General features: G+C 34.1%; 1 protein-coding gene across 1 annotated transcript in view; it reads right to left on the reverse strand.

Moving 5' to 3' along the window:
- Window positions 1-11,202: 11,202 nt before the first annotated feature.
- LOC106691295 (homeobox protein not2) overlaps window positions 11,203-15,065 on the reverse strand; it is a gene marked incomplete at its 5' end in the record, with an annotated part of 30,285 nt that continues 26,422 nt past the window's right edge. The window contains 1 exon segment of the mRNA XM_014437026.2: window positions 11,203-11,499. Coding sequence (XP_014292512.1) covers window positions 11,308-11,499 — 192 coding nt within the window.

Consider the following 15,065-nt stretch of genomic DNA (forward strand, 5'->3'; position numbering starts at 1 on the left):
TTATTTTTTTTTTTTACTTATTTATTTTATTTTAGTATGTATGAGATCATTCATCAATATTACCTATTGCCCATAACTGTGTGGCAGATTGTAATATCTATCAATAAATAAATCTATCAATTACTAGCTGCCTTATCATCAGTGATATCAGACTCCAACGATTGGATAATTGATTCTGGTGCAACCTCATATATGACCAAGAACAAATATTGGTTAAGTGACTGTAGTGAAAACAAGCAAGAGATTTCAGTAGCTAACAATGAAAAAATCATATCAGAAGCTGTTGGATTAGTTAATCTTAATAGAGATATTAATGTTTTGGATGTGTTTGTTATATGTTCCACAGCTGGCGACTAACTTGTTATCAGTCAGTAAAATGACAGATAAAGGTCATAAAGTTGTTTTTGACCGTGACCAGAGTAAAAATCAGAAATATAACATAATCGGAAATGAGCTGATGACTGCTTACAATGAAGGAGGAGTTTATAAAGTAAGAAAGCCCCAGGCTGTAAATGTATTGGAAAACTCTAATGAAATTAAACAGGTGAAAAAATTGCCTCATGATCTGTGGCATCAAAGATTAGGGCACTTAAATAGATATTATATGAATAAATTAAAGAGTTCTGCTATTGGAATGGATTTCAGTGATAATGGTGACAGTGATTGTTTAGCTTGTATCAAAGGCAAACAAAACAGAGAACCCTTTAATAAAGATAGGGGTGTGCAATCATCACGTAAGCTAGAACTCATACACTCTGATTTATGTGGACCTATGAGTGTTCCCTCTTGGGGTGGTGCTAGATATATGTTGACATTTACTGACGATTTTAGTCGAAAGACTTTTATTTATCTATTAAAGAACAAATATGAGACTATGAATAAATTTCAAGAATTCAAAATTGAGGTAGAAAAAAAAATTGAGGCTAAGATAAAAATATTACGTACGGACAATGGTAAGGAATATACTAATAAAAACTTAGAGAATTACTTACGTAGGCATGGGATTGTCCATCAAAAATCTGCACCTTATTCTCCTCAACAAAATGGTACAAGTGAAAGAGTTAATCGCACAATTATTGAGAAATCTAGGACCATGTTAGAGGACTCAGGTCTGGATCTAAGATATTGGGGAGAAGCAGTGAGCACAGCTACTTATCTTAAAAATCGAAGCCTATTAAAGCTCTCAATCATAAATTACCGGAGAAAATTTGGTCAGGTAGAAAAGTTAATTTATCTTATCTCAAAACCTTTGGATGTAAAGTCATGAGATTTATACCTATGGAAAATAGAAAAAAAATGAATACCAAGTCTGAAGAATGCATTTTTGTCGAGTATCCTGATGACTGTAAAGCATATAGACTTATCAATCCTTCAAACCCGAAGCGAGTTATTATTTCCAGGGATGTAAAATTTATTGAGAAGGCAACTTCTCTTGAGAAACCGAATGGAAGGAATGACTAGTACCCTGTAGAACGAAGTTTCTATTCCTCGAGGACTCACGGCTTGTATCCGTAAGACTCACTCTGCCTAATCACCTTCTTACTTATTTGAGTATGTATTGTCCAGGCCTTCTGCGATAGAGCACCACATATTGTCAATTAGAGTCACATCTATACAACCACCTCGACACACGGTGATCCGACGTGATCAGAAACTAGCTTTGAACTAGAGATGCGACATCAATAAAAAAACATCGATGTTTTTCAACATCGATGTTTTTTTCTAACCATTTCAGTAACATAAAGACTGTTCTATAGACTACCCATGCTTCGGCCAGTCAGAAGTGCTTTTTCAATCAACCTATAGGACATGAACTCCAAAAAACATCAATGTTTTAAAATATTGTTGCTTACAATACATTACCCAAAATACATTGATGTTTTTGAACAACTATTTCAGAACCATGAGGTCTGTTCCAACGATCACGCATTCTACGGCCTGTCAGAAGTGGGTTTTGAAACTAAGAATCCGACATCGATGTTTTTAAAATATCGTTGCTTACAATACGTTACCCAAAATACATCGACGTTTTTGAACATCCATTTGAGTAACATAAGGTCTGTTCCAACGATCACGCATTTTACGGCCTGTCAGAAGTGGTTTTTGAAAGCAAGAATCCGACATCAACTACAAAAAACATCGATGTTTTTTAAAATTGTTGCTTATAATACATTACCCAAAAAACATCGATGTTCTAAAATATCGTTGCATACATTGCATTACCCAAAAAACATCGATGTTTTTTTTAGTTACATTATTTGTTCCAACAACCATTTCTGACTGGTCGGAACAGACCTTATGTCTCTGAAATAGATGTTCAAAAAAGCAATGTATTGTAAACAACAATATTTTAAAACATTGATGTTTTTTGGAAAATGTATTGTAAGCAACGATATTTGAAAACATCGATTTTTTTTGGGGGTAATGCATTGGATGCAACGAAATTTAAAAAAATTGATGTTCCATTCTTTCATACAAAAAACATTTCTGACTGGTCTGAGCATGCGTTGTCGTTGGAACAGACCTTATGTTTCTGAAATAGTAGTTCAAAAACATCGATGTATTTTTGGCAATGTATTGTAAACAACAATATTTTAAAACATTGATGTATTTTTGTTATGTATTGTAAGTAACGATATTTTAAAGCATCGATGTTTTTTGTAGTCGATGTCGGATTCTTAGTTTCAAAACCCACTTCTGACAGGCCGTAGAATGCGTGATCGTTGGAACAGACCTCATGTTTCTGAAATAGTTATTCAAAAACATAGATGTATTTTGGGCAATGTATTGTATACAACGATATTTTAATACTGAACATTGATATTTATAAACATCGATGTTTTTTTTGTCAATTTGCATTATTTTTTGCAAAAACCACTTCCGACTGGCGGGAGTATACGTAGTCGTTGGAACAGACCTTATGTTACTGAAATGGTTGTTCAAAAACATCAATGTATTTTAGGCAAAGGTTTGTATGTAATGATGTTATAATATTTAGCATAGATATTTTAAAACATCGATGTTTTTCTAGTCGTAACTTATATTTATTACGTCGTTAGCGTGATGGTTGAAGGTCCTTTTTTATCCCACCACATTGTTGATAGGAAATTGTTAATACCGTAATTTTTTTGTTTTCATTTAGTTACTTTTGGAAAAAAAAAAAATTAAAGATTGGGACAAAAGTAAAACATCGAAAGTAAAACATCGAAAGTAAACCATCGATGTTGAAAAAACATCGGCTTAAAAACATCGATGTTTTCAAAACATCGACATCGATGTCGCATCCCTACTTTGAACCATTAAAATGGCAGGAGGATCAGAGGAAAACAAGGAAGGACAACAGGAACGAGAACACAACGGACATGAATCCTCCACAGATTGATCTCTATCAGATATTTATATCACGGATCCCACGGTTTTGGAAGAATAGCCCAGCACTATGGTTTCCAATATATGAAGCCGTCTTCTCAATATCAAAGGTGACTTCAAGCACCATTAAGTTGCTGGTGCTCATTCAGAACATGGACCAAGACGTGCTAACAAATGTCAGAGATCTCATCACGGATCCACAAAAGCAGAATTATGAAGACCTGAAGACCCGGGTCCTTCAAAACTACCGGTAATCTGAGAACCTACGAATTGAGAAACTGCTCGAGGACATCCCACTTGGTGACCAAATTCCATCTCAATTTCTAAGGAGGATGCAGCAACTTGCTGAATGCAGTATGTCTACTGTTCCAACCCATCCTGGCCCCAACTGAACCCACCGATGCAGAACAATTAGCTGCCATCACAGTGTTCACGCCTATCAAAACACACAACAGTCATATAAAGACTGAAGACATAGAGGTTCACGAAATGAGCATGTGATTGGTCAAAAAATCTGCGGGTAGATATGGGCAGAATCCTAAGGATTTTGGCCTAAGCTCCAGGCGAGCACAACAACCAAGTAAGCGCTAGAGATCTAAAACTCACAAGGCTAGCGTCTGCACCACAAATTTAAGGGAAAGCATATTACTGCATTATGCCGTGCAAATGGGAACCAAAATTCAAGAGCCAATTACCAAAACTAGAACCAGTGAAAGTTATGGCGGAAATTGTCACACCGCAACCGGATCGCCGCCTTTTTGTCAAAGACAGGACCTCAGGCTAGCCATTTCTTATAGATACAAGAGAATTTATTTCCCTGCCACCTATTAATATCTATGGGCAAGTAACAAGAGTTGTGAATTTAGGCTTCAAGAAACCTCTCCGCTGGACCTTCATAATTGCTGACGTAGGCAAAGCGATACTTGGTGCGAACTTTCCCTACTGGCATCAATTATCAATAGACCTATGATACTGAAGGCTTATTAAACAACTTACTGGTCAGAAGATAAAATGAAACATCACTGAGGAAATGCCCCGGCCTATTTGGTAGCACCTACAAATGAACGTTTTGCTAGAATCCTCAATGAGTTCCCCATCATCAACAAAATAACACCGATATGTCGACCATCACCAAAAAAATACTGCGAGAAAACATCCATAATTTCCATAACTCCATTTGGATTACTAGAGTATAGAGATGCGACATCGACAGAAAAACATCGATTTTTTAAAAAACCATTTCAGTAACATAAGGTCTGTTCCAACGACTACGCATACTACGGCCAGTCAGAAGTGCTTTTCCACTCAAAGAATAGGACATCAACTATAAAAAACAACGATGTTTTAAAATATCGTTGCTTACAATACATTACCCATAATACATCGATGTTTATGAGCAACTATTTCAGAAAAAGATATATTTCAGATATATCTAATGAAATATATATATAAATATAAAGTCTGTCCCAACGATCACGAATTCGACGGCTTGTCAGAAGTGGTTTTCGAAACTAAGAATCCGACATCGACAACTAAAAACATCGATGTTTTAAAATATCGCTACTTACAATACAGTACCCAAAATAAATCGATGTTTCTGAACAACTATTTCAGAAAGATGAGGTCTGTTCAACGATCCCGCATTATATGGCCGGTAAGCAGTGCTTTTCCAATCAAAGAATAGCACATCAATGTTCTAAAATATCGTTACTTACAATACATTACCCAAAATACATCGATGTTTCTGAACAACTATTTCAGAAACATGAGGTCTGTTCCAACAATCCCGCATTGTTCGGCCTGTAAGAAGCGGTTTTTGGAACAAAGAATCCGACACCGACTACAAGAAACATCGATGCTTTAAAATATCGTTACTTACAATACATAACAAAAATACATCAATGTTTTAAAATATCGTTACTTAGAATACAGTACCCAAAATACATCGATGTTTCTGAACAACTATTTCAGAAACATGAGGTCTGTTCAACAATCCCTCATTATATGGCCGGTAAGCAGTGGTTTTTGAAACAAAGAATCCGAAGTCCACTACAAAAAACATCGATGTTTTAAAATATCGTTACTTACAATACATTACCCAAAATACATGGATGTTTCTGAACAACTATTTCAGGAACATAAGGTTTGTTCCTACGATCCCACATTCTACGGCCTGTAAGAAGAGGTTTTGAAACTAAGAATCCGACTTCAACTACAAAAAGCATCGATGTTTTAAAATATCGTTACTTACAATACATTACCAAAATTTTTATTTGTAAGTGTTGTATATTGCCAATTTCTTAACTGTATTGGTTGTATATAACAATTTAAATATGTAACATACCTTTCAACAGTTTCAAGACATAAATAGTGAAATAATGCTGTTATGTTGTTAAGTTACCACTACGTGATCATTTTTCTTTGTAATTGTTATATATTGCCAATTTCTTAACTGTGTGGGTAATGAAGTTGATGGCAAGATGACGTTTATTACTTCAAGTTTATTCATTGTATATTAATCTATAATAATATTTAGTAAACTATGATTATGTTTTGTGAGTTATACTCCATCTTTAAAATTATTTGTCATTTTTGATGGATGCAAGATCAAGAAGGTAAGAAGTATTCTGTAAGAGGGATGTCACCAAGCCTCTTACAGAATACTTCTAACCTTGTGTTTTTTGTTATTCTTAATATCTTACTAATTTCCAAACTGTATAGGCAGTCCTTATAGTTTTCGATGAAGGCGATGATAAAAATACTTCCGTTAGGGATTTCAATTTCATCTATTTGTGTAAAAACAAACAATATATTGTAAAATGTGATTATGTTTGGGGTGTTCTACACTATCATCAAAAAATAAATCAGTTATACACGTAATATTCAAAAATTAGTACCTAGGTTGGTAATATATAGTAATAAAATATTGGAATTGGTGTTCAAACATATAGAGGAATTAGTATCCAATTGGAAATATTTAATAATAAAATATTAAAAATTATTAATCAAATCAAAGTTTAATAATTACAACTTCGATTGTTATTATTTTTTAAATTGGTAACTATGTAGACGAAATTTGTATCTTGAAGGAAATGGATAGAATTGACAGTACGGTATGATTACCTAAATATGTTAAAAACGAATTAGTCAATCAGACAGATCACGCGAAGTTAATTATAGCATCGGAATAATGCTACTCAATATTAGAGACCGAAATTGTGTGCATTAAAAAACATGAAATGTGGAAAATCGTGCAGTAATAGCTCACAATGTGGATTAAACACCCAAATATCAACTTAATCGTTCAATTTATAATATTAATGGATAGATACTTAATACCTTAATAATTAATTAATTATTTGCATTAATTAATTAATAAGAATAATGCCTTTTATATTACAGCACCCGTTTTGAAATTAACTACCAAGTTTACGACTATTTTTATAATGTAAATGCTTATTTTATATATACATTGTTTTTGTTGAAAAATAACACAGGATAAGAACCATTGTTAATGTCAACTGGAAGGACAGGTTTCGTGTCGTGGAGTAAATGTCACATGTTGTGACTTGTGGTTAATATTTACTTTTCATTGTGTACACCAGTTCTGTATATTGTCTAAATTATGTGTTAATGTTATTTTGGCATGTAAAGGATCTGTTTTTCTCGTGATAATAGTATTGGCGTCGGTATACGTCACAATTAATATTTTGTCGTCTGTCGGTAAGTCAAATGTGTATATAAAGCAGAGAAGTGGCGCCAAGATAGAAACCTGAGGGACTCATGCAAATATTGGTTTGGTTGGTAAATTCGCTGAGCTTTATCGGACAGAAAAGAATCGGTCATGGAGGAAAGGTCAGGGTTACAAAATTAAAAAGGGGGAATGCATTACCGAACATTGATCATGATCGAATATTGATTTGAAAATCCCTACTGACTTGATTTATTTATTTATATATTTAAACAAAAAATAAAATAAGGTGGTGTATTTTTTCCATAAAACTGAATAACCAAAAAAAATAAGTTGCTGATTTAAGTGTTTTCTTAAATAAATAAACCAATGATACTTTAATGTATATTTACTTGCATTATTTTGGTTCTATTGATCTCAGCCTCATATTTCCTAGGTCCAAAATCGTTGTATTAAAAACTTCTTTCCATGATTATTCCTTTTTAATTTTGTGAGAATAATATTACAGGTTTAATATCTGACCGATACTTTGGTCTGTGCTAAAATCTCAAAAAAGTAAAAGTGATGGTCACAAGTAAAGAAATTTATTGTTTGCCCTTCAATGACTATTTTTGCTTCTTCTCGACTGCAGCCCAGACCACCTTCAAATCCACATAGGGTCAATCACCTATACATTATATAAATCGGTATACATAAGATGTATTATAAAAAGTACTAAGGAATGCACAAAATGGTTTGCACTGTATTTAGGTGATTCTTGTTTAGCAGAGCAAGTCACTGAACCCACATTTTACGCCAACGTTACTCATAGGTCGCCAAAGATTGCTTGAGGACAATGTTGTAAGCGGAATGTCATCGGGAAATTATTTTTTTCAAATCCAAAAAGAAATTGAATGAAAAATACTTGGCAAGGCATAGCTTATAATCATTAGCGGAAGTAGGCTATTATGCCATGTTTATATTGTGTAATATTACATTCTGTCATATAATCTAAGAATTAATTTACGCAAACAGAGTCAATATTTCCATTTGATATATCGCGTAAGGTAGGCCAAACCTTATTTTGTTTTTCAATCAATTTTTGAATGGCGGATTGGATTTTAAAACCAGAAGTGCCAATTCCTTTCCTTTCTCCCTCCCCCCTCCTCCATGGGTGAAAGCACATGCTTCTCCATTTTCCCAAGAAATTATATTGTCCTCTTTGCTTACAATAAAAATATCTTTGAGAAAAACGAATTTATAATTATGATCGTCGTACATTAAACGGAATAAAATAATTTTCAACCAACTTTATACTGCATTATCATATGTATGTATTACTTACTGCCTAAGGAAAAATATCGATTTAACTTCTCCGATTTCTGCCTTCTTGTGGTCCATTATTGTGTAATAAGAGGCGTAGATTTTGAAAATAAAAGTGATTTTAAGATTTCAAACACATGTATCGATTAATAACAGCTTTTCAGAACAAACATGTAATAAGAACAATTTAAAATGGCTGAGTTCTTTTTATTTTCTCCATAATACCTAATATAATATCGCTACAGTCAACTTAACTGTTAACTATAGGTTTTAGGATCCTGAGGGTATGATCTTATAATCTAATCTATTTTTCACAATCCACGCCTCCTATAACCCAATAATGGACCCCAAGATAGGAAAAGTCAAAATAAATCGATATATGAGCTAGTGATTTTTTCTAAAGTTCATTAACATTATATAAAACTATTCATTTATTTAATAATTATAATTAAAAGAATTTATATTTGAGAAAATCCTGATTATAAAAAATATAAAGATATAAATTTAAATTTAAAAAAAACCTTTAACTTTTACTGTATATAATATATAATGTGACAATGCAGTGAAAATTGCTAGGAAGTTATTTTATTCCGTTTATTGTACGTCCTTGATAATTACAAAATGTTCTTCTTTAACCAACTCAGATACCTTGTAGGTGTGGAGGCGACGACTGTCTATAGAGATTTGGCTAACTTGTTGACTTTCCCCAAAGTGATTCCTCTGTTCCTTGCCCTCCCACTTATCCTCTTAGCCTTAGGGTCCTATAGAGCAGGAGTTCCCTAACTTTTTCACAACGACTCCTTGTTGCCCTAAAAAAATTCGCAGCACTCTTGTTGAAGAAAAAATATTGTTACATTATACAAGCTTTACCTTTATAATAGTTATTTCTAACTTTTGTTATTACATAATTTTAACATTTAAGGACTTTTAGATTGGATATGAGAGTCCTTGAAAAATCTTATCGAGAACCACTGCTTGTACAATGTACTGTACTGACGGGAAAGAAGAAATAAGTCTGGTATTGAAATGACCTCAAGCCTAAGGATATGAAACTGTAATGGGCTTCAGATGAATTATTGACTTATTTAATCTACTAATACGTATTATTAACTATTAAATATTTAATCTCAACAAATAATAAATAAGGGGAAATACGAAGAAGAAAAATATAAATAGTAAGCTATCCATTTAGTATTAGCAGAAAAAATATAATTAGGAAAGCCAATTTGGCGATAATACCGTGCTAATATATTCCAGTTTTGTGAAAAGATTGCCTTTAACTATATGTCTTAAAGATAAATTTAGTTGAAAAGTGCGATGTGAAGGTATCCAGAAATAAACTATAGACAAATAACAGACAAATAAGTATAAACAGATAGATTTTTCTATTAAAAATATCCATAACAAATATAAGGAATAAGATATAATCATTTTTAAATTTTATTTTAACTTATGGGAATACACATAGTAATTATTCTAATATCTTGTTCACTATAAAAAATTGATACAGTACTATCTTACATATACAATGTTAATCAACTCTTCCTTCTAACAAATCATTCCTGGAACAAGTTCGATCATTTTGACAAACAAACATCTAATCCATAGCAGCCAATACATTATTACGACTTCTACAATTGGTGTTAATTCAATAAATGAGAATTCTAAAATACACATTATGTTCTTAAATTATGTTTTTACCATAAAAACAAAAGGTTTTATGTCAGTTGAGATATATTAAGATATTTTTGAGTGATCCACATATGGATTAACGAATATTAATTAAGTTATTCCATAAAAGATTCTGACATGATCTGTTTAATGACGTATCTCCAGGGGTAAGTCATGCATAATTCAAAAATGGGGTGTAACTGTTTAAAGTACTGTAAACAATATACTATCCTCAATATAGATAACATGTTTAATAATAAACATTATAAGGGACTTAAAACTTTATAACATTTAAGTATGAGCATTGCGATTCTATTTCAACATAACCATCAATGCATATTGCTTCTTAGAACAGCGATCAGCTAGCTAATTTTTCAAATAATAATAACTTACTATAAATCAGAGTATATGAGATTTATAAATTTTCGAATAGTTGTTAATGAAATGAAATTGAGGTGGTGGGAACAAGAAGGGCCCACACACCAAATTTGTTATTTGAGATATTTAGGTTCAAACATTTTATCATATCAAATCTCTCATACGTTCAATGTTTTTTTTCGTAACTATTGCTTGTCTTGTATGGGTCCTTCTTGCACCCACATCCTCAATTTTGGTGTTTATGTTCAGACATATTAATACTATTGAAAGTTTATTGTTTGTAGCACATTGTATAGAATAAAAAAAAAGTAAAATTAAATTGAATCTGTATGAAAATTGTGTAACTTGTTTGGTGAACCAATTTGATGGTAGAGCATAATGTGAGCCATCGGCTATTAAAAGCAGTCTGATTATTTTAAACTGAGTTGTGAATGTACTTTATCGACTGCCTAGCCTTTCCAAACCTTCTCCTTTTATTCTAAAGTAAGGAATATTTCAATGGTTGGATGGTTCCAGGTTCCAGTGCTTCAACAGATCGTGATTTGCAACTCGGATAATATTAGCTTTGGTATCGAACCTAAATTTACACATTAGAACATAGATTACTAATTAATTATACAGTCAAACACATTTCCAAATAATGTTATTTATATTAAATTATGTACAAACTTTTAACAATTATTACAATTAATATTTGTACAGTCAGTTCATTGATTTACATCAAGTCCAATAATAATACCTGAATATTTTGTACATTTCTCATTACAGGCTCCTCTACAAATACCCGACCTCATTACCTCATCTTCCTTTCTCTTTCGGAGCTTTTAAGATCACAGTTTACACAAATGTCCTCCACTTCTTAAAAATATACCTATTTCGAAAAATGTGTCCATTGTTTATTGATGCGACGGACATTGCTTAACTTCCGTCGACGCATAGTTTTCACAGTGAGTGGTTCTTTCTTCTTCCGATTCAGTGCTTGCTTCGGAAAGTTCTCGATGCCGTTTCATCGCTGCCAGCCTCTGTTGCTCTAACTCCAAGTGTTGTTTCCTCCATTTTATTCTTCTGTTCTGGAACCAAACTTTTACCTGAAACCAATTATTGAACATTTATAGACTGAAAAAGATTTTTTTTTTAAACTGGGACTTGATTTTATCATGTTTTATATAATTGATAATTTTCAAAACCACTAGTGGCAAGTGACTATTTTGCGTTTAGAGTGCTTATGGCATATATATATGGACGTAAATTTCGAATTCCAATTTTCGATGAAAATCCACGTTTTGGTGTCCCCCTCAGTCCAAATAAACTGTGCGCGCGCGTTTGTGAGAGGGCTAACAGCCTTGCCCAAAAACAAAAAGTACGGAACATATGAAATATATATATAAGGTAGGTGTTGGCTTGCTATGTTTTTTCGTTCAAGTAAGGACCTTTTTCGATAAACTCGACCAACCGAAGAAGAGCCAAGAGACCGACTGGAAAATCATAAACTGTCCAAGTTTCCCCATCCCACTGGAAAATATTAATATGCACACGATAAAGTTATCTTTAACACATTGTTCTTGTTTTAATGGTTGATATCGCAATGGCCAGTTTTTACTTTCCCTTACTAATGCATAAAGGAGTTAATTTTAATTCAAAGTAGAAAATTGTGTAATTCCATGCATGCCAGATGTTTTTGTTAACTAATTTTGTCTGAACCAAATTTACGCAGCAATATTTACCAAATTGTGAAATTATCAATAATTATAAAATAATAGTTAATTGAAACAAAATGAAATGAAGAATCGAACTTTATTCTGGGTCACTTGACCCCAAGTGAAACATTAGTTGGTGATACTCGGTCGAAAATAATTGAAGTAATTTTAGAAATTTGAAATATTATCGAATGCTAAACTTTGCTATGCCTGTATTTAATGGTTATTATTTTGTAATGTATTCAAATTGCAAGGTTAATTAATGTTGTATTAACTCACATATCCACAACAAGAAACATGTGTTTTTAATGTTTATTGAAATACAGATTTACTTAAACTAATTGTAAAATTAAAAGAACAATCTTAACTAACAAAGACCCTATCCGAACTTATTCTAATTATATCTACCCTATCCCTAAGTATATATCTATGTACCTATTACTAACTTATAATCTAACCCACAATTAAAATACATACAATTATTATCTGTGTCCGAAGGTGAACAATAACGCGTACGTGCTTGCACTCAGCTGGTCGTGGCAGAGAGAGAGAAAGATCACTTCTCATTACACGGTTTTTAAACTTAATTCAGCTCACAGAGAAACCAAAAAATACACTAGAATTTACATCAATGTCCATTCATTAAAAAAAACAACCAACGACAGAACATATGATTTTTCTCTCCCTCTCTGCCCGATACCTCCCGCGCATGCGCTGCCATCACCAATTCTTCTGCCTCGTCTATTACAATTTGCAAATTGATTTGTGTTATCATGTAAAATAAGAACAAAATATTGTTTGTTTCATTAAATGAATAGAATTGTATAAAAAAATTACACCGTAAAAAATGTAAAAACAAAATTTGCTTCCAATAAAGTAGACCAAAAAAGTGGTTTAAGAAAAATCAATTCAGATTCGTTTTTAACGTCTTTTGAAACCCTTAAATACGAATTTTTATGTAAATCAAAAATTATAACTTTTGGGCTTGATTTTTAGGGGATACTTTTTTTCTGCGGCAGACTAGGGTTCAAGAAATAAATCATAATAGTACAAGAGCCGGGAAGAAAAAAAGGCAGTTTTATCTCACCCCATTTTTTTATTACTTCACTAAAAACTATGTATAATTACTAGTCAATATCGATGAGTCTGCCAAGTATAGATAGGGGGATTAAAAAATGGCGGCTGTTTCAAAACCTTAAAAACCATTGATTTTTCATTCGGAACTCTATATCTTAAAAACTACCAACAATAGAAAATATTAGAGAACATAATTTAAAGGAGAGTAAATTTGCTGAAATATTAGCCCTAAAAGAGCTATTTACGTCGATTCATATAGTTCTCGAGATATAACTTTTTAAAAAGCAAAATTTCCCAATGACCCCCACTATTTCTTATCTTTTCTCCCACCTTTTCCAAAAGATCACAACCAATGATTATCTGGTAGTCTCGGGGCATTTTTCCCATTACATGGACTGTTACATTCTCTCCCTTAGCACCCCAGTTACTTAATTCCATTTCAGTTTCCCCTTCAATGCTGCAGGGCCCGCCCAGAGTGATCAACTGACAATTACATACTCTGACTTGTAGTTTCCTCTCTCCATCACCCAATCTGTCAAGGGCCTCTCGGCAGCCGATTGTGTTTGAGCTCCCAGTGTTTACCAGACAGCTTACTCCTCTCTTTCCTCGTATAATAGGCAGACCGCCGTGCTCTCCTCTCACATGATGGTTCTCTTACGTGCGGTCGCCTCTCTGTGGGCACCCTCCTCAAAACTCTCCTCTTCTTCTAGCAGTTTCTCCGGTTCTTCTCCAAGCCCTCTTTTCTTGCTGACCATTCTCTCGCCCAGAGTCTTCTGCTTCATTTTCTGTCTCCGAGGTCTCGGACAATTCTGTGGCTTCACTCGCGGATCCATTCGTCCTTCGCGAGATTTTCCTCCTCCGTAATCTCTGTGCGTTTATCTCCATGGGTTCAGGCTGATTCTACTCTTTCCGCCGATACATGTAGTACACTGTCGGGATATATGTCCCTCTGGCCCACATTCAAAACATCTCGTGCGTGGTTAATGCGTCACTAGATGCCCAAACTTCTCGCAACCATGACACTTGCGGTCCTCCATCCGACCATTGTTTCTGGGTCTCGCATGGGACACTCTATTTTCCTGGTTAATATTTCTCTCTCGCCTAGCATCTCTGTGCTCTCTCCTTCTCCAAGGGTTAGGATTGTTTCTCGGCCTTTGATATTCTATCCGGAGTGGACCCCGGCTCTTCTACTTTTATTCGGGCCTCCGCCTCCCTAGCGCTTGTCCCTATAAATTCTTGAGCACATTCCACAAACAAGCGGTCTTTCGGCATTCCTCCCTTCTTCCCCAGTTCTTTTGCCAATTGAATCTACAGTACCGTGGATAGGAATTGCATTCGACCTTGTACTTGGATCGTCTCCAACATCTCGCTGAATTTGTCTAGAATTCTGTTATAGCGTGCCAGGAGTTCTGCGGCATACTGACCATTAGACTGTCTCGGTTTTTTCGTTTTTATGAACATCATGAATATATCCTCCTCTGGGGACCACTGTCCTCCTCCGAATGCCTTCTTTAATCTTTCTTTGATGACCTTCCAGGAGGTCTCTTCATCTGCCTGAATCTGATTAAGGATACTTCTTTTTACACGGCAGACTACCGCTGCTTTAAGTGCTTTTCCATCCTCGTTGTCCAATAAATCCTCCGACATCTTCGCATCTATTCGCCCCATCAGGCGACCCCCTTAAAAAAATGATTTAATTCCCCGGTCTCTCCGGTGAATTTTTCTAGGTCCAATACCGCCTTTCTCAGGTTCTGGGCAGTTGATCCATTCTAGCGTCGTGGCATGAAATTGCGCTAAAGAGACTTCTGGTAATGGTTGAATCACCTGCGGAGGTGGGTTGGCAGCTGCTAAAGCTTGGTTGACTGCAGCTTGAGGTTGGT

This window comes from Halyomorpha halys, unplaced genomic scaffold (genome assembly GCF_000696795.3).
Source record: "Halyomorpha halys isolate HHAL.00 unplaced genomic scaffold, Hhal_1.1 Scaffold2210.1, whole genome shotgun sequence".
Lineage (NCBI taxonomy): Eukaryota > Metazoa > Arthropoda > Insecta > Hemiptera > Pentatomidae > Halyomorpha > Halyomorpha halys.